Genomic DNA, 25,200 nt, shown 5'->3' on the forward strand with positions numbered 1-25,200 from the left:
AGTCCATTTGTGAGTAAATCAACTGGAATCATGGCTAATAATTATAAAACACTACTCAATAGAAAAGGGAAGGTAGGGAGGTTTGAAGTAAAATTACAAATAATCAAGGACCAGTGCTACTAACTTAAAAAGATCCAAAAGTACAGAAAAGTTGCCCTCAGCAATCTTTACATCTGCTTTTTCAACCTTTTCTAATTAAAACAATTTTACGTTCACATCCATTTGTGGGCCTTATTTGGATCCTGACTCAAATTTTTGGTAGAAGAGAAGATTGGAAATTTGAACATTGACCAAATATATGATGAACTATTTTTAAAAAAGATTACCATGAATAACAGTGTGTAGAATAACGCTTTAAATTTTTGTTACAGTGTATTATTTATTTATTCATATTGTAGAAACTTTGTTTTCAAAGTAGATAGGTACTTTAGCTAAACCTAGCAATAGTTCTATTTAAGCCTCACAACTGTATTGCAGAAATATTGATGTCCTATCTTTGTTCAAATGTGACTATATCTCTATTTTAGCATTTTAATAATGTTATAGTTTAGAGGTTAAATTGCATTGGGCTTTAATACTGTATGTTTTAAATCACTGAAAGGATATGGATAAATGGATGAAGAAGGCAGATTGTTTTTTCAACGCACAGTGTATTCCAACTTATCCTTCCTAGAGCATACTGTTCAATATTATGTCTTAGAATCTGTGTTTATATGGTTTCATTTGTCTAGAATGCTTTTTCTCTTGTTTTTTTTCTTTCTGACTTTTCTAATATTTTCCCAGTTGGCCAGGCTCAAAAACTTTTATTGACCTTTTTCTTCTTATACCTCCCAAAATGTTGTGGTTATAAATTCATTAATTACTCATTCAACAAATGTTTATTGTGCCCTTACTTTATACCAAATACTAAGCTAGGAAATAGGTGGCGAGTGAAGAGGCAGAAGGGAGGCATACAAAGTAAATAAGGTGTGATGCCGTTCTTGCTCTTGGTAAACTTACTCTTAATATAAAATGTGGTAGACATACTATATTCAGATAATTAAAATGCGTTGCAGTAAGTTATGGAATGACCTTGCTTGGGAGTTGGCATTTAAATTGGGCCTTGAAGAAGAGTTGCCAGGAAAAAGGTGAAGGAATATCTAAACAAGAGTCAAACATCCAAAGTTATGTAAGCATGCTGTAATAGGAAACTGATGAATAGGTTGATATTGATGAAGCAAAGGATTGGGAGCAGGAAGTAGATAAGTTCTGGGGAAATTAGGTTTCCCTCTTACTTCTTAATACTTTATCTGTAGAAGTGAAAAATGCTTAATTTTTTTTCTCCCAGAATGTTTAGTTTGTTTTTCCTGTCTGCAACCCATTGTGTTTATATACCTCTTAATTCTGTACTTAAAGTTCCATAAGGATGTAAGACCTCACAGGGGATCCATCCCTTCTCACTCATGTTTGTTTCTTCCAAAATGTTAAATATTACCCTTCTCTTCTAGTGGACTTCCAATATTTGTTGAATACTTCTTTTAGTTCTTTGCACTTGGTATGATCATGTTGTTTAAAAATAATTCCTCATATGTATATGCCCCTTTGCTTAATTATCTCATTTTATTCTAACTGTGACACTATGATATTAAGTTATAATTCTCATTTTTCCAATGAGGGAAGATATTTACTCACCCAGGATCACAGGTAGTAAGTAGTGGAGCTGATACTAGAATCCCAGTTGCAATTAATGCAACTCCAGAACTTATGCTTTTATGTGTAATAGGCCTTAATGTAGTGGAGAAATAAGGGTAAACATAGTTATAAAAGAATAAACTAAATATAACTGTAAAAAGCCTATTACTTTGGCTAGAGCTGTCAAATTAAATAAATACAAATACTCGTAATAACCTTAATGGTTGAATGACGATTAATACTGTGATATATATTGAAGGCATACTGGGAGAAATGTTAATTTTAAGTTAAAATTCTAAAGATTTGGAAACTGCAAAATGTGAGCTAGTAGAATGTTTTATATACTAGGGACACTAAAAGTAACGAGAGAGAGAGAGAACTGATTATGTGCATAACATGGGAAATATTTGACTGACTGCCTAGAATCAAGAACTTATATTTTTAGGAAAGTGAGTTTACTTCTATGATAGAAGGTGCTAGTGATTTGAAATTCATATAGACCCAATTATTTGGATATTTTGTCAAAAATGAGGTCTTTCAACATTGTGTATATGACAAGGATTAAGTGGAATCAAGGAATTTAAGTGATATATCAATAGTATTCTAAGATGTCTTATAATGCATCTATAATCTGATTTTGTGTAAATGCAACTTGAGTCTCTGAACATCTCTGAACCACCTCTTTCCAACTTTAGCTAATGGGTGTTCACATATAGAGAACATGTTATGTTTTCTCAGTTTAGAGGTATTAAAGATTTGAAGTAGAGGCAAAGGACAAAGTATCATTTAGTAGTCTCTCTTATAGTAACTCTTAGGATAATTGATGAAATTAGCAAATGTTTCTTCTATTTTATATCCAGTTTCATTCTTTTGAGAATACCTAATGATGCCTAGAAGTGACAGCTTTAACATAACCCAAGTTTCTTGGTTTTGTGTTAATTATAGGTTTGTGTATATGTATATAAATTTAACATGTTTTTTTTTATTTAATTCGTACGTGACAATTCTTAGCTTTGTGTTTACGCACAATGAAAGTGGGGTTTTTTTTTTATTTTTTTTGCACGAGCCTTTGGTGTATTTGATCACAGGTTTTCATCATGGTGATTATTTTCTTATTTGATCTTTTCTATACCTTGAAAGACTATCAGCTCACAGTTGCAATTTGTACTCATTAATTTAGCTAGGCCTCCAGTATGTTTTAATTTTCTTAACAGAACTTTTTTCCCTATAAAATAGTCTTTGAGAGTAAAATAATTTAGATTATTGTATGCATATACAGACACACATAGTGGTGCTCATTTTATAATATTAACCTATATAATTATACAATATGGAAGCTAATTCATACATTTAATGAGAATTTGAGACTTTGAAGAAATTAATATTTTCATGCACTTTCACGTTTAAAACTTGCCTATATTTTCTAAAGAAAACTATGGAAATATCTTTTGTTTTTGAATTATACTTTCTATTTGGTGAATGTTCAATACTTGATAAATGCAGTTTTATTAGATACTATATTTTGAAAGTAATCTTAAAGTAAACAAATATGAACTTTATATAAAAGCAGAACCAAAGCAAAAGAGTGTCAAATTTAAATCGACATATAAGTAGCATATGCAAAATTGATTTTGTTGGCAATTTACTACCATGCTTAGCAATTACATCACTTTAAAGTGTTATTCATTTTGTAGACTCAGCCAATATTTAAGTTTGCATATTGGAATAAAAGAAGTACAAGCTATAGGAATTGCTAATCATTTTCCACATTGCTTCTTCATTGCAAACTTCATCTACATTGCTTTTGATACTAGAATAATTTATGCTAAAAATTAGAGAATGCTATACAAAAAAACTTGATATTGTTTTATGTTGAAGGGTCTGCACCGCTATTCTCTGTGAAGGTGAAAACTCACTGAACAAATACTCAACAAATTATTATATACTAGGATGAACCAGTAAGGACAGCTCCTCCCTCCAACCCCCATCCCTGCCAAATAAAAAGCATTTTAAAATTCTTTGCAGCATGTCTCTGCTTTACTTGAGAGAAAGAGCCGTATTCACTGTTTTCAAATGTGGGTAGGTTTTTGGGTTTTTTTAGGAAGCTTTCTTTGTTTGTTTTTGCTTTTTTTAAATATATTTATTTGTGGGCATTTTATTAGAAACTCATTTTTTTTTCTGGCTTTTTTGTCTTTTATTTCTGAGTTAGCATATATGTATGTATATGTGTGTGTATTTATCTATAGCCGTTCATATGCATACACACGGTAAATACAGAACTAGAGAATATTAAATAAATTCTCATCTAAAATGATTTATAATTAGTTTTGAATTGTGGTGTTTCTGTGTTGAATTCTTAGATGATGGTAGTTCTTAGTAACATTTGAATGTCTTTTCTGTCCAAAATAACTATTTGCCACAATATTTGTATAAGCAATAAAACTGTGTGGTTGTTCCTCACTGGAAGGATTTTAATTTCAGGTGAGATATAGATTGATAGCATGATATCCATGTAAGTGTATTAATTAAATTTTCATTAAGACATTTTGTGAAAATAGTGATTTTTTTTTTTTTTTTTTTTTGCATCATGCTGCTCTGAGTTCTTTAACAAAATATTTTTACACTTTAGAGAGAGCTCTTGAATGCTCTGTTGCATTTCCTAAACTTTGAGATGGAGGAAACTAGGCCTGTCATTTCATGAAAGATTTATATTGTATATTTTCCTTTATGCTTTTCTTAATACGTTTGCTAATGGCTATCAGTATCATTTCAAATTGATTTTTTTTCTCATTTATGGAAGGGAGGGAATTGAAAAATGACTTTTTTTTTTGTTCTTTTTTTTTTTTGGTTTGGGATCTTTTTTTTACTTTTTACTTAATTCTTGTCCTTGAAAAGAGTTAACTAGTTCATATATATATCACATGCCATTGTTATTCATAATAGTTGCATTATCTTTACATTCTATATTACTCATATTTTCTTTATAAAACAGCAGACAGTTTTTTAAATCTGGCTTGTATTGGAATAGATACTTTGTCACTTAAAGGAACATTAAGGTTTAAGGTTTCCTTCTTGTGTCGACTGTCAAGCTTTATACCAATGTCTGGCTCTTAATTTTAGTAAATGGCATGACACACTATATCCATGGAGAGCTTTTGACAAGATTTTTATTTATTGGAATTTCTTTGATTTACTCAGGTGGCTTCAGTTTCTCTTTAGTAAAGTAATATTTCAGTGTTGTTGCTAGAGTACAGACAATGTTGTTACTGTGAACGCATCTTCTACAGATGATATCCTGTTCCCTTTCTTTGTTGATATTTCTCTTTCTTAAACTTTGTCGCTCAGAATATCTTTAATGCTAGCCAAGGAGTCAGGGATTTGGACGTATTTTCATGGACTTCCAAAGCTTTTTTCCCCCAGGTGAGTTAACTGTAAGGAAAAATCATACGTTATTCAGGTATTTCAACATGTATAATAATTATACGTTAAATCTTTTGAGGATTTTGCTTAAGATTAATAATTTTTAACAAAAGAAAGATATATCTATATGAAATTATTACATTAAGTGTATCCTCTTTACTCCTTTCCCCTCAGCTTCTACCCAAAAATCTATTATTCATTTGTATTAAACTTTTACATCACTTCAAATTTATAACATTTGATTTTATGACTAACTTCTCCAACAATTACATCAAATCTAGCTTTTTCAGAACTAGCTTGTTTAGGTGGTAGAGTCCAGACCCTTTGATTCTTCTCTTTTTTCCAGTGCCTAGCCTTTCATATTGCCCTTTTGAGTAGGAGGTGGGAATGAAGGGGAAAAAAATAATATTGAAATTCACTAATTTCATAGACTGGTGCCTGAGTATTACATTTCTGTTTTGAATAAAACATGTATATTAGGACTGCTTGAGAATGGCAGGCCCAGTTATATCATTTTATGTATATCAGTTGTTTTTTATACTATAAAGTACAAAAAATTAGATTAACTTCATTTTACATGTATTAATTTATATAGTTTCATTAAGTATTCAATAAAATATTGACTATTTTATTAAAAGTTCTTGTATATTACCTTTCATTGAAGAGTTTACGTTTGTTACTAGTTTTTGCCAACTTTTCCGTACAAATGATACCCTGAATGATCAGGAGTTGGAATTACTGTTACAACTAATTAAATGTTCTGAAAATATCATTATATATAAATGAAACTTTTTTATTGCTTAATGTATGCATATTTCCTTGTTACTTTTGACATGTTATACCATATATTTTTTTAAATTCATTAGTAAATAGGACTAAAACTTCCTTCTTCAAACTTTAAAACAGAAGGATGAATTTAATAAATTTTATCATTCACAAATACACATTTTAAGTGTTTACTAAAAGTATTTTAAGTATCATAACACTAAAGTGTAGATACATTTTGCTCTCCATTTTTATTTTGAATGCCCTCTGTATATATCATTATATATATGTATAAATTTTTACAAATTTACAAGCATGTGTATATAAAGTGCATATTTTAGAGTTACTTCAGATTATAAATCTAGCCTAACAAAGAAAATGATCGTTTCTTTTAAATTGCCAATATAAAATTAAATGTTGGATAAATACTATATAATCATTACATACAGTAAATAAATTAATATCATTCATAGTGTTGTATAAGTAAATATTGATAATTCATCACCACATTGAGATCTACAAAAATATTTTGTGCAGGTTAATAAGTGAGATTAAAATTTTCCCTGGCCCACCATATATTGAATTATCAAAGTCTTGGGTACATATGTTTTTTAACCTTAGGATTTAATGTTTTGGTTTAGTTTTTTACTGTGTACATGGTCATGTATACATACCTCTTAGTATGAAACTATAGGAATATAGCTATTCAATAAAATTTTTTGTTACATAATATTAGTGTGTTTCACTTTAATTTTATTTATTACATTATAAAATATTAATTTACTTCTAACCTAATGTGAGTCAGTGTCCCATTATAGTCATCTGCTGCTCTATTTTAATATAAAGCAATTTGTAGAGAGCCATCTGTATTTGCAAACTGCTATACTTGAAAGTGCAGTTTTAAAATCCATTTTAAAGGAGCAATGATGGTAAAGAAACCCTATTCTGGAACTTTTATTTACTTTTAGTTGGAAAGGAAAAATATGAGCAGATTATCTAATGTTTCTCTTTATTACATTCACATAAGTTCATCACAGCATTCAGATTCAACAGAAATTTTAGGGCAAGTTCTTTTCTTTCATTTTAGAAACTATTATATCCAAATGCATGATATTTACTTGAAATAGCATCTTTAATATTGATTTCTTCTCTCTCTGTTAAAAGCATAATGATTTTTTCTCTTAGTAGCATTAATTAATTGTATAGAAATGGTCTGACAAATCTAGCAAGACATTTTTATTTCCACCATATTAAGAAACGTGTGAGTTGTTAAAATCTTGTAAGCATTTTTATTTCATGCATAATATATTTACTACCACTAATATAGTACTTTATTATATATAAATATGTTGTATATATTTATGCATTTTTCATCATCTCTGTTTATAAATAAGTTTCTAGAGTCTTCATGCTTATTTTTTCTATTCAAAAATAATTATCACAAACAAAAGTAGGAAAAAATGAAGATTTAGACTCTTGTCCATACCAGCGTACAACAATGCAGTAATAATGACACAAAATTAGTCAGTTGTGGCTCACATAGTAAATCATTTTCATTTCCCTTACTGTTAAATATTGCATTAAAAGATAAAGTTTTAATCAAAGCCTATTGTATTTCTCAAATTGTGGTGGGCAAGTGAAGTCCAATTGCTCTCCTATATTTTCTTCAACTTTTAAAAAATATCATTTAGCTTTGAAAGACTGATTATAGAATAGCAGTATTGACTGTATTCTCTTAATTGACTATATAGACTTGCTGTAAAAGCTATTAATAGGTGGATTTTGAAAGTGGTAATAGATTGTATTTCTTTTTCCTATTCAAATTTTCAGGAACCTAAAACTAATACTGATGACTTTTTCAAAGACATAAACTCCTGCTGCCCACAGGAAGCAACAATGCAGGAACAGGATATGCCATTCTTGCGAGGAGGGCCAGGCATGTACAAGGTAGTGAAGACAGGACCTTCAGGTCACAACATCAGAAGCTGCCCTAACCTTAGAGGTATCCCAATTGGAATGTTAGTTCTGGGAAACAAAGTCAAAGCAGTGGGAGAGGTATGGATTCTTGTAGCTTCACGACTTCTAAGATAATCATTTTTAATACATTACAACCAAAGCATCTCTTTCTTCAAAAGGTTGCCATTTCCACCCCAGGTTTTTAAATGCTAATGTTCTTTATCCTTACTTGTATTGAAATACTAATGTAATTTTTATGTGCCTCTTTTCTAATAATTTTATTTTCATAATTATCCTTGTGGAAACGGTATTTATATTATCAAAATGATTTGTATTGTATACATAAATGTTCAGTATTTGCACACATTATTACAAATGTACTATACTGTCATGAATTATTAGCACTTTAAAATATTTTATTTGAATTGTTATGGAGATGTGATCATGTAACAAAGGGTCTCATTTCTTTGTTTCAGTTATGTCTTACTGAAGTCCTGAGCAAATAAAATTACTATTTATTCTACCATGGCATTTGCCTCAGCAAATAAGCTTAAAGATGTAGTGTGTCATGCTATTTCTAAGTGTAGGGTCATTTTCAGGTTGCACTATAGGTACTATAAGCATAAATAATAGAGAGTATGTTGTGTTCTGACATATTAGATGCAAAAAAAAAAATTGTGAACCATGTGTTTCTAGGTAACCCTTAAATTATTCAGGTATTATCTTTGTGAGATTTAAAAATTATTGTTATTTTAGCCAAAGTCATAAATACATGGTATTTTAGTGAACTTTTCATTGATTTCTGTCTTATCTCAGGCTGTGGTCTTAATTTCAGAAACAAATTTCGTGATATTTATTGGAATGATTACAGTATTCAAACACTTAAACTTTTTACTGGTTTTCTGCCCAAATGTCCTGGAAGAATAAAGCCAATCAATCGTGCTTTTTGTTATGTACCAGGTAACGAATTCTGAAGGTACATGGGTGCAGCTGGATAAGAACAGCATGGTAGAGTTCTGTGAAAGTGATGAAGGAGAGGCGTGGTCCTTAGCTAGAGACAGAGGCGGAAACCAGTACCTCCGACATGAAGATGGCAAGTTGGCTTAAATTTGTGATTTCTTCTGTTTAACCTTTGAAATGTAGGAATTTAATGTGTTCTATTTCTTTTGTCTCAAAGAGTCTTTAGTTTTTAAGTAAAAGCAAAACTAAAAGTTAAATACCTTGCAACAATTAAAATTGGTTTGTGTAATAAATGGGTACTAACTTAATTCACATGAAAGAAGAGAATTAAAAGAAAATGTGAAACATGGATACATGTTTATAAAACATGATTTTTATTTCATTAATATTTAATTTGCATACCTCATTCTTCAGTGCCAATCCAAGACTAAACATTTCACTCTTTCTACCACTAAATGAAAGTTCAGTTTTCAGACCACCAATTGCAGTACTTTTCCCAGGCAACTTTGTTAATTTAATTTTGTCACAAGAAAGGAATCATGAATAAATACATAGCATCTTTTTCAGGTTCCTATTTTGTTGTTAAGACTTTCAATTTTGAACTTTATTTTTACCTTTTTAAACATTGATCTCATTCAATAAAAGATTTTCCCTTTTGTACCCCTCTCTTTATTTTCTTGGTGTCAAAACTTGTTCTTCAGAATTTATACCATGTTATCTATCACTTGTGTGAAACTTTGATCCAGACAGAGTGTTCTAAAGAACTGTATTCACCACTGGAAAAATACCAGTTATATTATATTAATGTTAAATTTTTTTTCTTACCTAGATTGTGAATCCCATAAGGATAAGCACAGAATTTTTTTTGTTTTTGTTCTTTGTGTTCCTAGTACTAAAACGGTGTTGGCACATACTAGTTGCTCATTAAGTTTTATAAATTCAAATTGTGTCACATGACTAATAATAGTTAGGGCATGTGGATAAGTGAAGCTTAGGCTTTTCTGCCAAGTCCCAAATTTATAGATTAGTAAGTTTATTTGTTTTTTTTTAAGAGTTGAGTAAGGTAAGATAATTAAAAGGACATGCTTCTTTAAAAGGTAATAAGTTTATAATACTCATTATCCAAGGGGTAATATGGCCAAAAATATAAAGAGTCGAAAAGATTTCAAACTTGCATGGATGACAGAATACATTTTAGATATATTATCTCCCTTTTTTCTACAACAAACCTTTGAGGTAAAAAATATAATCTTTTATAGATGAGGAAAATAAAGCTCAGAACATTTTAAGTGACTTATCTTTGGTCATAGCATGGGTTACATGACAGAAAGGACTTGAACCAGAATCTTCAGTCATGTTTCAAGTACTGGACTAATTACACCATACCATACTGTATCAAAAATCCATTGAGAACAATTTGAGAACCTAACCTCTTCCTCTTTGCCAGATATACTTTTTTAGCTAAAGATGATATATTCATAAAATAATGTTTTAAGATGATAGGACTTGTCTTCAGAATGTCTCAAAGAAGGAAGAGGCTTCATTTAATGTAAATTGGACATTTTACAAAATAACCTTCCCACTTAATAATACTTAATACATATTCATAAACTTTTGTTTTCCTTACATAGGAATATTCTGATAAATGAAAATATCTAAAGGGCCATCAACTTTATGTAAGACATAATCAAATCATACAAATAACTTCTAAGGCTCGAGAATGGTTTAAGTGACTCTCAAAGGACCTTTCTAGCTTAAAAATTATTTTAACTGGCAATGTAGCATAATGTATAAGAATGGACTCTGAAGCTGTACTGCCAGGGTACAAATCCCAGTACTCCTACTTTTTCATTTTGTGATTTTGACCAATTCATAATTCCTTATGTCTCAGTTTTCTGTTTTGCACAGAGATTATGAAGGTTAAATGAGCAAATACTATATAAAGTTAGCAGTTGTTAAAATATAAATTGCCCTCCATATTAAGGAGTAAGTTTTAACACGGGAAATTGTAATCCCATATACTAAGGTTGGAGGTTCTTCTAAGATAAATGTTTCTTATATTAGGATATCATTTCTGGAGGGATATGCATTCAGTCCTAAAATAGGTTAAGAGAAATTTTCTTTTCTCTCTGTAATCAGTTAGTGATCCTTTACTCTTTTCATTATATATATATACACACATACACACACATACATATATATAGTCATAATGTGAGCTAAATATTTTAACATAAAACCGGGGATGATAAGGAGAAAAGTAATATAAAATTCGCTTCTTAAATTACTAAATTAATTGATGTATTATCCAAATAGTCTGCTCATTGGTATTAGTTTGTAGCTCTGTTTAATATGGAAATAATAGGATTTGGTGCTTTGGGAATTTATTTATATTAGGTAATAGAACTAAAACAAAAACTTAGCTCTTTGTAAAAATTCTTCATAGGTCCTTGATTTCTATAGATAAAACCAGTAGGCAGACATAGTTACTACTCTGGTAAAAACAGACTTCACACTGGGTGCTAGACCATTCTGAGTCTAGCAGATGAGAGCAATGCTTTCTATTCAGATGAAATGTTCATGGGTGTTTTCCAGAAGAAATATTCCACTGCTGAAATATAAATATCTCATACTGAATATTGCCTAAGGGAAGTGCAAGGATTGGGTTTTTTTGGGGGGTGGGGGGTGAGGTGGGGATTGCATAAGGGACGTGCTAGAATTAGGGTTTTTGTTTTGCCGGGGGGAGGGGAGGGTAGTGATGGTAATGGGGTAGAACATACAGTACGCCTGGTACCACAAAAGTCCATTTTACATGTAGGAAGAAATCATGCCACACATTCTTCTAGTTCCATTTTCTGTTTAAATATATATTGAAAACATTCCATTACTCATAATGTTATTTTAATTGAATAAATATTTTTTCTCCCTTTTACATTTCATTTGACAGATTTTATTTTGTCTTTTTTTAGTTGGCATTAATATAGTTGGCATTAATACAGATATTTAACAATGGTATTAGTGGTTTTAGTATTATATCAGACAGAATCTTATATATATCAATTGTAGAGATTAAATTTAGTTTACTTATTTTCTATGTTGCATCTTGCCATTTGGAAACTGGATGGAATATTTGCATTTACTTCTTTAAGAATTCTGACGTATTTGCTAACTTCAGGATGTGTTATTAGGCTCTGACCTGCTTTATCATCCTGTGTTTTTGAGAAATGAAAACAAAGATTTGTAATATGTTTTGCCAGTGTCAAGATAACCTAATTGGTATTTAGACTAATCAAATCATTTAGATGTAAAAATTAGATCATTTTTAAATCTAATCATCATAAAACCTTTCTTGCAGTTTTTCTACATAAAGAGGGAATGGCACATAAGAAACTAATTTCATAGCTGTGCCTTTTATTGTAGAACAAGTTCTTCTGGATCAGAATTCTCAAACCCCTCCTCCAAGCCCTTTCTCAGTACAAGCTTTTAATAAAGGGGCAAGTTGCAGTGCCCAAGGATTTGACTATGGGCTCGGAAATAATAAAGGTAGGTATTAAAAAGTGAGTCTTTTACTTATCAAACTCTCATACTTTTTATCTTCTACCCATTTTTATTCCCATTCACCCACAAAATTTGATTAAAGTTTGTTCTTAGGAAACTAACAGTTAAACGTTATTGAAGGTGGTTTTTTACAGTATTGTTTTTACCAGTTTTAGCCCAAGTTTATAGGCATTCTTCCGTTTTTTTCTATTTTAAAGGCATTTGTTGTGAATTGACATGCCAAAGATTCTGTGTTACTATATGCAGTAAAAGAATTATAATTTTTATCATCCACTTATTAAGAGAATAATAATGTTGAACAACAAAGAGCTTTCCAAAATGATCCATATAAAAATCAGAACGTTACTTTAAAATAATCTTACACATTCACTTCATTAAATACATGTGGTTTTGAATGACTAGCCAAATTAACATAGTTACTTTATAATTATATGAAATGACATGTTTGATTTTGGTATGTATAATAAAACCAAAGTTGTAAAAACAAAACCTCTATGCCTTATGATTATAAAATGTATATAGCCATTTTTTGCTGCATTAATGAGGAGACCAGAATCATGGACAGTCCAAATAATCATATACTTTGGAATAATGTATAACTGAAGTACCTCCAAAATTGCCTTTCTATTTAAATTCAGATCTCATTCACATTCTTTACTGTGTAGCTGACCCTGACTCCCTTAAACTCAGCCATATTATCAGCAGATATTACACAGATGGGTGATGGGAAGGATTTACAGAGAAATAATTTTACATTAAAATTTTATTTAATTTAATTCACAGGACTTGAATTCAAGGAATACAGTGTTATTTCTAATTTGAAAAGCAAGAAAAATAGTGATATGGTTAACAAAATACAAAAGGATATCAAAGTATAAGAAATACTAGATTTAAAATAAAATCACTTTCTATTAGATATCTTTATTACTGTTCAGAAAGTACTTTTATGAAGGGAACCTAGTAGCCACAAGATTTTTTTTGCTCTCCCTATTCTCTTGAGTTGGTCTGTTCTGTAGGTTTGAATACTATCTGCTCGCTCATTTTGTGGTAGCTGTGATTTCCATTAACTTAATGTGGAGTAAATGCTTGGTAGTATTTTCTTTCTTCAAGTTCCTTTATCTCTACAACTGTCAACCCTTAAGTTAAAATCTGGGCGTTTACTTACTACTATGCTACTTCTATGGTAATTTGCTTTAAAGCTATGCTTGATTCAAATTGTATGCTTTCAGTCTTTAAAATGTCTAAAAGATTGTACTACTTCCTGTTACTGTAAATCAGTCTTTAAAATATAATTTACTAAAACACTGTAGGAATAAAAATCAACTTTCAACAGACATAAAAATACATAATAAAGTATTTCTTTTATAAGTGTGATTTTGCTAATAGTGTTCCAATATAGAATGTACTTGTTAATAAGCTTTTTAAATATTTAGATGGAGCATAAAAATATTAAGACACTTAATTTGATTAAATATTTTCTGCTTTTATTTATTTACTTGCCTTTAAGAACTGTTACTATTTTCTTTAACTCTTTGTACTGTCCAGGATCAAGGATGTTTTTTTGTAAGAGTTGCTTTTCCTTAAAACAGTATTTTACAAAATTTTTCATAATCTCCAAAATCCTTTCTGTCATTCACAGTGTGAAATTTTTAAAGAATAAAGACGTGTAACTTGTATACATGTTTCTTACCATATAAACCTATCCCTGGTTGGTGCTTTAGTTGAAATGTTCTTTTATGAAACTTTATCATATTTTGGCTGAAAAGCTGCTGTTTTCCAGTTCCTTTATCAACTAGTCTAGATATGTATTTTTTTCTCTTCTCTCTTCATGGTTATTTGAACTATTTACTGTAGGTACTCTCACTTGATTATATTTTATAGATTTAAAGTATGTTTTTCTGTTGAAGTCCTTTGTATTTAATTATAAGGAAAAATGTCAGAATTCATATTAAAGAGACACTATGCAAATTTTTTTTGATCTTAGAGGTCTTACAGATTTTTGTATTATACAGCCGAGCTAAAGGGTTCACACTTTTAAAAATAAAAGCAAAAAAAAATAGCATTTCTCTGTTGTAACAACTAAGTTCAGTGGGAAAAAATAAAATATTAATTTGTAACTATAATTTAAATATATTAAATTAATAACAAATACTTTGCCCTCTTTAATTCTTTATTTCAAAGAAAAACTATTCATATGATTTGCTTAGTTTCTGCATGAAATATAATACATGAAATGTGAGGCAGGCAGGTATTATTCAGTGTTCAGCACTAATGCTTATATCCTTATTTAGATGTATGATATTCAATCAATTTATCATAGATTCTTCATAGACTTTTTATTATTACAAGCTGATGCTATGTGCTGTATATGAATTTAAATGTATTTGATTTGAAGGAGAGCTTCCATTAAAAAAAAGAGAGCAATTTGGTCCCTAAAATTGAGGATAATGATCACCAACTTGCACACATTTCTAACTTGGCATAGTTTTATTTAGTATTTAACTTTATCTGAATGTCATAAAGCACCATTTACTTTGCCATTTTGGATGTCAGTTAATAACAAGTTGTAGTTTTGACTGTTTTGCCTACTGCAGGTGACCAACTGAGTGCCATATTGAATTCTATTCAGTCACGGCCCAATCTCCCAGCTCCTTCCATCTTTGATCAAGCTGCAAAACCTCCCTCTTCCTTAGTCCACAGCCCATTTGTGTTCGGACAGCCCCTTTCCTTCCAGCAGCCTCAGCTTCAGAGTAAGTCTGTCAGCCTTACCTGCCTCATCAAACCATTTCTGAAGCTTTGTTCTGAGTTGTTTAATCAGTTGCTACTTTATCAACTCACTGACTGGTTTTATTTAATTAGAATGTTATCCCTGCCCACATTTTTGAAGCATTTAAGCTATTCTGCAGCTAAGATATTTGTTTTTAATCACACATTTTTTTTACTCTGAATAGTTTTAAAAATGACAAACATAATTTCCATTATAATTCTAGTATAAGTACACACTATAAAATATGTTAGAAAAATACATTGGATTTAAGATTTTCTTTTTTTAATGTGCATGTTTATAGTAAGCTTTAACTGTAGGTATGGGTATCTTTCATTGTTTCAGATTGGATTTTTGTTACTTAGAGATGGGACAACAATATCTTTTTTTTTTTAGGAAGTATTGGGGATTAACCTCATACATGGGAAGCAGGTGCTCAAACACTGAGCTATGTCCACTCCCCAGTGAGAGTTGGTTTTTTCGTTTGTTTCTTTTTAGGAGGTACCGGGGAGTGAACCCAGGACCTCGCACATGGGAAGCAGGCATTAAACAACTTGAGCTACATCTGCTCCCTCAACAATATTTTAGCTTTCTACTGTCAAGTTAGCTATACAATATTTCAACATATTCAGCTGAATAAAATAATTCATGAAAGTCTTAGTTTATATACTCATTTTTTTTTTTCAAATGCATGACATCTTTGCCTTAAAACAGTATACTTACACTTAGGTCTAAATTATTTTTCCACAAAAATATTTTGATAACTGTTATCAGTATTACTTAAAAATGCCAACTGGCTTACCTTTCATTAAGAACAAGGGTAATGTATACTTAGCAAAGGATTTTATTCATTATGGATATTGTAAATCTTATGTAAAGAGGATGTAAAAGTATAAACTTCTGAGTTTCCACTTTACATTAGGCAAGTTTTATGTTAATTTGGAAATACAAACATCTATAAGTTATCAATTTCTATCTAACCGTCAAATCTATTCATGGAAAATATTCACTTGAATGTCTTTTAAGAGAATAATTTCATGTATGTGAAATAATTTTTCTTTCCATAATAAGTATTATAGAGGAATGAAAAAGAAAGATTTAATTTACCAATTTTATGGAACAACTAACTTTTTACATTTAGATGTAGCCAAGTAGCAGAGAGTTTTAAAAGTAAGGACAAGGGAAACAGCGAAGGAAGAAAATCATACTTGGTCAGGCAGAAAATTTATATTAGAAATAAAATTTTAAAGAGAAATTTTAAATTTGATATCAAAGCAGCAGCAGACAAGAGAGCTAATTAGATAGTAAAAACTTTTTCATTCTACCTTGGAGTCATTGCAAGGGAGTGGATGTGGCTCAAGCAATTGAACACCTGCTTCCCACATGGGAGGTCCTGGCTTTGGTTCCCAGTGCCTCCTGAAAAAAAAAAAAAAAAAACAAATGAAAAAAAAACAATTGCAGGGGAGTCAGTGTGACTCCATGGTTGAGTGTTGGCTGCCCACACATGAGGTCCCAGGTTCAATCCCTAGTCCCCAGTACCTCAAAAACAAAAAGAGTCATTGCAAGTCTTCATAAAAATAAGTATAATATCTATGTTCATTTTCAAATTTTAATTAATGAAATATTTTATTTTAAAACAAAATATAAACATAAAAATTCTTTTTCAGGGGATTGACGTTGTATCAGTATAATTTTAAGAATATCGTGTATAAATGTTATTAATACCGTTATTTCCTTTACCACCTTCTTGGGGCAGATTTGAAATCATAGCCTAGAAATTATCGCAATTACCAATTTTCTAAACTTAAATAATGGGAATTAGTCCCTTTTTAAAAAGTTTGTATTCTCAGCAGAATATCACTGAAGTTTGGTTTCCAAATTTCAGAAAACAAAAGCCTTAGTCTTCAGTATAAGTAAAAAATGCTTAGAATCAAAACAATAGTAATGTTTTGAAAATAAGTGGAATTGTATTAGTCACATCTATATTAGGATAGTTAAATATGGCAGAGTGCTTCTTGTTAAGACTGCCTGAGATACTTTTTCTTAAACTTCACTGCCATTCCATCCACTGGCATTTCACCTTGCTTTCGAAGACTGTTTATTCCTACTGAACTTCCATTTACTCATTAGTAAAATGAAATTGTGTTTTTCTTATACTTGTGATTATACAATAAAACATATATAGACATAAAACTTCACTAATTTCTCTTTAAACAGAGAGTCACTACTACATACAAACACATTAATGCACTGAGGTAATGTCTGTTATATCCATTTTATAGGTGAAGAAATAGGGGCTTAGAGAGAGTAAATATTTTCCGTAAAAACATACATAAATAAATGACAAAGAGTCAGAACTTTTGAAGCCAGTTCTGCAAAGGCCATGTTTTAAATATTTGACCTTGCCTACTAATAAATAATGAAAAATCTATTCTTTAATATTTTTAAATGTTTACATTTCATTCCAGTATCCTAGAGTATTAGCTTTGTTCACATTGATTATTTTCTCTTTAAACCTTAATTTTAAGAATGTAGAGTCGTTTAAAAGGAAAAAAAGATTTCCTAAATGTCATCAATCAAATTCCTAGATAGACAAGGTCTACAGAAACCCATGTAAACTGCCCATCTTTTATCTTTACCTAGCATTTCTATGGGTTTTATTGTTAGTAATTTTTTTTCCTAAGGCATGTTTTTTTCACTATTTAAAATAATTTGGTACATTAAGTTAATTTAGTACCCCAAATCTGATCATTTATTTTTAAATTAGCAACATTATTTTATTATACATACACAAACATAAATATGTCCATACAAATTATTTCAACTTTTATTTTAGTGAAATAGAATAATTACGGAAATAAAAATTGTCAGTTTTCTTGTTTTAACGTGTGTGTGAGCATGTGCACATGGACATGCAAGAGAAATATGTATATAGAATTTTCTTTATTCTGTATTTACATTTAAATTTTTACTTTTTCAACTTACTACTAATTTACTTTTATAACTCAGCCATTAATTGTATAGTTTTCAGAATTTTGCTAAGTAATTTCTCAAAAAGGTTTTAGTAGATAGAGGTCGGAAATTATATCTGTACTTCCTTTCCTTAAGAATATTATATTCCTTATCTTTATTATCTTTCTTCATTCCTTTTAAAAGTGTCATTTTATGTCCCTTACCCCTGACGGTCTTACATATTATAGGCATTCAGTTAATATTTATTGACTGTAGATGGTGCCATCTAAAATTAGCTCCTCTTCCCAGTAAATCATGAGTTTTAGATTATTTATTTCTTATTATCTTATGATAGATATCCCAGTATTAACACAGAGTGCATCTTCAAAGAAGAGAAATATTATTTCACTAGTTATTAAAACCAGCTATACTCTGGTGCTAAGAAGTCTAATAATTCTGGGTTTAGACTAATTGAAGTCTGTGCAGGATCCTCCATCTGAAAAACTATATTCCAAATGATTGTGTTTAACATAGGTATTATCTATCTGTCCAAGAGGCTGAGTAGTTTACTTTTAGTGTTTGGTAGGAAAAAGGTCAATAAAGCATTAAGACAATTTACTCTTCCCCCAGAGATTTTAAACATGTACAATATATGATAAAATACATAGTACTTTTAAAGCCCAGATATGATAACTCTGGGTTACATTGCAACAAGAGTTTTCTGTTTTATACCCATATGTCGCTTTCTTAAATCGGACAGAACATTTGTTAAACGTGATAAAACGTCAATTTGGGTATCTGCATGAATATTTATTTTACATTTGAGAGTACTAATATACTAAAATACATTTTTTATTTAACATGTAGAGACATAGCCATGCAAAGACTTAAAGCTCAAATTTTCCCTCAAACACTTACTGGCCTTAATTAAGCTATTTGATACTTCTAAACCTTTGTTATCCATAAAGTGGGTGCCTATTGAGGCAAATATTTGACATCTATCATGCTCCAAGAAAATGTAGAAGTCTGAGTGCAAACAGCCTATTCTTAGCATGAAATGAGTTGCAGAATTTAGTAATAGACAAATAAGTTTCCTAGCTACTTCTCAGTCTATTTTTACAGCATTATTTGTTTTGAGATAAATTCTTTATATATATATATATATATATACACACACACACACACACTCTATTGGAGAAGTTGCCTTATAGAACATTCATGCATAATGTGCAGAATTCCCGTATATCACCCCTCCACCAAAGCTTTACATTGTTCCAGAACATTTGTTCCAGATTATGAAAGAACATGATCAGACTATTACCACTTACTATGGTCCATAGTGTATTTGAGATTAATTCTTAATATGGTAAGACTATATCAAGATATTTGTATGAATGGTATTTTGAAAGCCAATTTGTTTCTAAGACTTAATTTCTATCCTGGTTATAATCACACCACAGAACTTGTTAATTTTCTTGCCATTGAGGGTGTCATATAGTAAATGGAAAACTGGACTTGAGACTTGGGATAGAGACCTTGTTTTAGTTTCTATTCTTCCTCCACTAGTTTTGTGGCATTAAATTGATTTCTTTGATCCTCTTCTACTCCTAAAGAAAAATTATATTCTGAATTTTAGCACAGATTTTATAAAAATCAGATTCACCTTCTATTCTAATATTTTTCATCCTTGAACCTTAGCATCTGTCACAATAGCCAATATATGTATTTTAGGTTTGCCTGTTTATGTTTGTAGTCATGCACCTGAACTTATTTTCACTCAGCTTAACCATCTTCTCTGTGGTATGAAAGCATTTTTATCAGCAGTTTTTCCGTTGACCCTTCACTTCATTCCAAGAATTCAAACCAAAGAGGATACTGATGTCACTTATAAGACAGTGTTTCCTAGTGCATCTGTTTGCTTTCTCCCAACTATATTTGACCTTTTATCTCTTGTTCTTTTCCCACCTTCTTATTGGATACTCTCTTTATTCCATCCTTCATCAGCATCTTACTTCAGATGGGTTATTCATTCTTCCATAAATATTCACTACACTTTTATTAAATATCTACTCTATGCTAGGTGATGGAGACCAAAACGTAAAGAAAATATGGTCATAGATTTTGAAGCGTTTCCAGAAAATTGTGGAAGTCAGATAGGTCAGAAAAGAAAAGTTGTTAGCACTGCTTGAAATGCTAGAGGAATATACACAGGATGCAATGGAAATATAAGAGAGAAAGCTGCTAGCTCAGCCTGGAGAGGTTAAGAAAAGCATTCAATATTGAAGGATTCATAGGAATTTTTTTTGTCTTTATTTTTTTAATGTTACATTCAAAAAATATACCTCCCACTCCCCTCACCCCACTCTTCCCCCCATAACAACAACCTCCTCCATCATCATGAGACATTCATTGCACTTGGTGAATACATCTCTGAGCATTGCTGCACCTCGTGGTCAATGGTCCACACCGTACACTCTCCCACAGTCCACCCAATGGGCCATGGGAGGACATACAATGTCCGGTAACTGTCCCCGCAGCATCACCCAGGACAACTCCAAGTCCCGAAAAACTCCCCTACATACATCTCTTCCTCCCACTCCCTACCCCCAGCAGCCACCATGACCACTTTCTCCACAGCAATGCCACGTTTTCTTTGATTACTAATCACAATAGTTCATGAATAGAGTATCAGTAAGGCCACTCTAATCCATACTGTATTCCTCCATCCTGTGGACCTTGAAATGGTTGTGTCCACTCCACATCTATATCAAGAGGGGGTTAGACGATTCATAGGAATTTGTCAGGTAATGGGAGTAGGGTATGTTAAAAAGCATTCTAACTAAGAACAATAGAAGCTACGTTATAGAGATTCACTAACTCAACCAATAGTTATTAAGCACCATCTACATGCCAGGCATTCTTATTCTAAGTACTGGTCATGCAAAAGAGGAGGTTGGGAAGATTTTGTAATTATCCAAGTAGAAAAAGATAGTAGCTTTACCAGGGAACTTCACGGAGAATGTAATAAATAGTTGAATACCGGATATGTTTCAAAGAAGAACCAATAGGTTGCTCACATTGGATTAAATAAGCAGTGAGAAAAAGGAAATAGAAGGGGGAAAGCTAAGTTTTTGACCAAGGCATTTGGAAGACTGTAGCTCCCATTTACTATGGGGATTGTAGAATAACCAAGTTTCAGGGTCTTAACTTTGAACACATTGGTAAGCTACTGTTGCATAACAAACCATCCCAGAATTTACAACTTAAAACAAGCACTATTTATCTAGCTCAAATTCTGTAGATTTGGAGATTTGTCTGGGTTTAGCTAGACAGTTTTTCCGGTGGTGGCTGGGTTCTTTCATCTGTAGTCAGCCAATGGGAGTTGGCTGGGCATTGGCTGGTATGAAAGGAGTCACTGAGCCACTTGTCTCTTATCATTGGTCTAATTTGGGCTTGTTTACATGGAGATGAGAGGAGTCTGAGGGAGCAGAAGTATGCACAGCCTCTTGAGGCTTTGGCCATGAATTGGCACATCATATGTACTGTATTCTCTTGTATTCAAAACAAGTCACTAAGCCCGCCTATGTTCAAGATGGAGAAATAGACCCTACTTCTTAACGAGAAGAGCTTCATAGGGTCATGGATACAGAAAGAATAATTGTGACCATGTTTGTAAACAGTCTATCCCAGATAGTTTTGAAGTTCCTATCAAATCCAAGTGGAGATATTAAGTTAGGATGGATATATGAGCGTGGTGTTCAGGGGGAATGGCTGGGCAGGACATAAATTGGGAACTTATTAGCTTATAGTAGAATAATTTGAGAGTTGCAGAGAGTTATAGTTTTATCTGTATGGGTAGATATAAGCCATGAGAGCAGCAAAAGAGTAGATATAGGTAAAAAAGAGAAGAAACCTAAAGACTGAGCCCTAGGGCACTTCAGCATTTGAAGGTGGGAGAGAAGGAAAGAACCAGCAAAAGAAACTGGTAAGTGGCTGTGGAGATTCAAGGGAAAATGTGAGTATAGTGTTTCTGGAAGCCAAGTGAAGAAAGTATTTTAAGAATTAGTAATAAGCTGTATTAAATGCTGCTGCTGATGTAATGAGGATTGAGAAGTGACCATTGGATTTAGCAACTTGGAAGTCTTTAATAACCTTGATAAAAGTAATGTCAATAGCAAGATGCCAAGGCTTGATTTGAGTGGGTTCAAGAGAAAAAGGAAGAAGAGAAATTGGAAATAAGTAGTATAGATAAATCTGTCAAGATTTGCTGTAAAGAAAAGGAAAGCACCAGGAAAGAGAATGGGGGGTCTGGATAAATTTTGCTTTGTTTGCTTTTTAATGGGGAAAAAGTAACATCAAGGGTTTTGTGCTGATGGGAATGATGCAGTATAGAGAAAACTTGATAATGCAGGAATAAGGGGAGAATTTCCTGGATATTCTTGCATGGGTGCAGGGATGGGATCCATGACACAAGTGGAAAGGTGGGCTAATGAGGACCACAAATATCCATCACAACTACAGAGAAAGAAGAATATACGGTATTGGGAACTTGAGGCTTGTTCTCTTCTTTTTCCTCAGTAAAAAAGGAAGAAGCAGTTATCAGTTTAGATTTAGTATGGAGAGAATGTGTTGGAGGTTTGAGGAAGGAGAAGGTATAAAATAATATTAGCTAATGTATCAAATATTTGCTACCTGCCAGGTACCATTCTAAGTACTCCATATTAATGAACTCATTTGAGTCAAGTCAGAGAGCATGATTCATTTGAGAAACTTCACATATTTGTAGCTTAGAACATGAGTGGCCTAGTGATAGTATGTTGACTAAAGAGGATGGGGCCAGATGATGAAAGGCGTTATATACCATACTTAGTAGCTTAGACTTTATCCTGTAAGTACAGTGAATAAATGGAGAGAACAGGTGAAGAAAATAGATAGCTCTGCAGAATTTTCTTAAAAAGGGGTGTTATAATTGGTTTTATATTTGTGAAAGATAACTGAAAATATTATGAAAAAAGTCTTAGAGAAGGGAAGAATGTTGGAGGCAGGGGGTCCAGAGAAAAACTGAGTTGGGCTTAAACTAAGGTGAGTTACAGTGGGAAAATAGAAGGAACAAAGTTATTTAGGCAGTACAGCAGAAAGAACATGGTAATCATAATTATAGGAATCAGTCTAGACTGACATCCAGTGTCCTGGATTTGTTTTGAAAAGTGGTAATACTTACCTAATATCAAAAATACAGAATAAAATGTAGGTTTGAAGGAAAACGTGAGTTCAGTTCAGTAACATAGCTCCAGTAGGCTGGAATATAATTTGAAAGTGGGAAACATATTTAGCATTCTCATAACTAAAGATACTGTTGTTGACTGACAAGTTGAAAATACACCATTAAATTATTCATATATTCATTTTTAGTAAAAACCATTTTCATGATTTTGCATTTGATTAAAAGGGATTTTAAGTTTTTCAAATTACATTTTCATGTTAGGTCTGCCTTTTCTCACACTTTGCTATTCTCTTCTATATTGTAGTATGTCTAATAACTTAAGTTTAGCAAAATGAAGTGTTACATTAGGAATGTATCTTACAGTGGGAATGAATCTTTTAAATCAGACTTTTCGTTCCCTATCATTAGGGAATTTTTTCTTTCCCCCTTTAGTTCATTTAAGAAGTCTATGCAAACAGCAGCCATTATAACATATGATGGTAGAATTTTTTGTGTTTGAGGGGCCTAAGAAGTCATCAACTCCAGCTCTCACTTTGGAGATGAAGGAATTTAGGTGGCTTACCTAAAGTCATACAGTTAGTTGGTGGTAAATCTAGGACTTGAATAAGAGTCTCCTTACTTACTCTAGTGGTATTTTTCTACTATATTTCATTACCTTCTATGGGATGTATGAACTGAAAAAGACAAGATCATTTAGTCCTCCCTTCTTATTTTATACCATTTGCCCCTGTTTTGTCAGCCAAAGGGGTACTGATATTAAAGTACTAGAAATCTGTTGGCTTTTATAAGGTGTATTTATTTGGGGTAAAAACTTACAATTTAAAGGCCCTGGAGAGTCCAACTCAAGATTGCTTTCTCACCAAAGTCAGTTGCCACGCATTGAAGCAAGATGGCAGGTGATTTCTGCCTAGTCTCTCCTTCCTTCTTTCTCTTAAGGCTTCTTGGGCCCAGCTTCTTCCAATCTCAGCTGTAGGCTGGCATAGGGCTTCTCTATCAGGGCTTCCTATATCAGTCTGGCATAGGACTCATTTCTTTCCAGGCTTTCTCATGTGCTCAGCTGCAAACTGTCAGGTGAATGGTTCAGCTGTCTTCCTGGGGCTTTAGCTGTTTTAGCCTTCTCCTTTCTGTCACAAGGCAGGACTAAAATGACTGTGTCTTCTTGAGTGAGTGCCTACTTATATCAGCCTAACAAGCGGGCGGGGACTTAACCTGAGTTGGGACTTAACCTAAGTTACCCTTTACTGGCATGGTTGAATCAAAGGCCCTAAATTGATTTAATTGTGTAAACTTAAAACCTTTGAATGTAATAGAATTAAAGGATGTCACACACCCAGAGGAACAGACCAGTGTACAAACATAATCCTTCTCTTTTGGGGGATCTTATCTCAAACTGCCGCAGTTCCTCAACAACATCCTGATAATAAATTTTTGCCAGATGAGAAATTCACTATATCACAAGGTAATTCTGGTTGTCCGTTCTTTGCAATCTTTTTTAGAGATTATGGAAACAAAAATGCCTCCCTCCACCTTCTCCCCCTTCCCCCCCACACAGAGTAATAATAGAACAATAATAATAAAAACAGTAATAAAATAAAGAATGGAACAATGCCTATACTCTCTCTTTAGTTAACATGAGGCAGTGAGCTTGTGCCTGCTTTTTTCTTCTTTCTGTAAACATTACTTTAAAAGTATCTTATCCTAAAAGCATTTTGGTTTTGATTTAGGCTTTAGCTGATTTTATGCTACCTTCATGTTGTATCCTTCTCAGGAGTTCACATCTGGAGGTAGGGCATGGCTGGCATGGTTAATGTTAAACACCTGATCAATGTCTAATTTCTCTGCTGTATAGTTACTATCTGTATAGCAACTAATTAGCAATTTGTGGGGAAGCAGAATTTTACTTTTAAGAACATCACCAGCCCTCTGTGTCTCA

The 25,200-nt window shown here is 32.0% G+C and overlaps 1 protein-coding gene and 1 long non-coding RNA gene across 31 annotated transcripts in view; one reads left to right on the forward strand and one right to left on the reverse strand.

Annotated features, from left to right (window-relative positions):
• The window catches only part of MYCBP2 (MYC binding protein 2), a 263,861-nt gene that overhangs the window by 170,178 nt on the left and 68,483 nt on the right, over window positions 1-25,200 (forward strand). For 5 of the 30 annotated variants that reach the window (XM_058276530.2, XM_058276534.2, XM_058276559.2 and 2 more), the window contains 5 exons: window positions 5,017-5,091; window positions 7,687-7,911; window positions 8,773-8,905; window positions 12,190-12,312; window positions 14,922-15,077. In XM_058276530.2, coding sequence (XP_058132513.1) covers window positions 5,017-5,091; window positions 7,687-7,911; window positions 8,773-8,905; window positions 12,190-12,312; window positions 14,922-15,077 — 712 coding nt within the window. Of the gene's footprint in view, window positions 1-5,016; window positions 5,092-7,686; window positions 7,912-8,772; window positions 8,906-12,189; window positions 12,313-14,897; window positions 15,078-25,200 lie in introns of all 30 variants that reach the window. The other 25 variants (XM_058276528.1, XM_058276529.2, XM_058276532.2 and 22 more) reach the window with 8 other exon arrangements.
• Window positions 4,969-24,161, reverse strand: LOC105745037 (uncharacterized). The gene is made up of 3 exons (XR_011645825.1): window positions 24,084-24,161; window positions 16,417-16,507; window positions 4,969-5,100 (listed from the first exon to the last, which is right to left on the reverse strand). It is a non-coding gene; the product is annotated as an uncharacterized lncRNA (long non-coding RNA).

This window comes from Dasypus novemcinctus, chromosome 15 (genome assembly GCF_030445035.2).
Source record: "Dasypus novemcinctus isolate mDasNov1 chromosome 15, mDasNov1.1.hap2, whole genome shotgun sequence".
Lineage (NCBI taxonomy): Eukaryota > Metazoa > Chordata > Mammalia > Cingulata > Dasypodidae > Dasypus > Dasypus novemcinctus.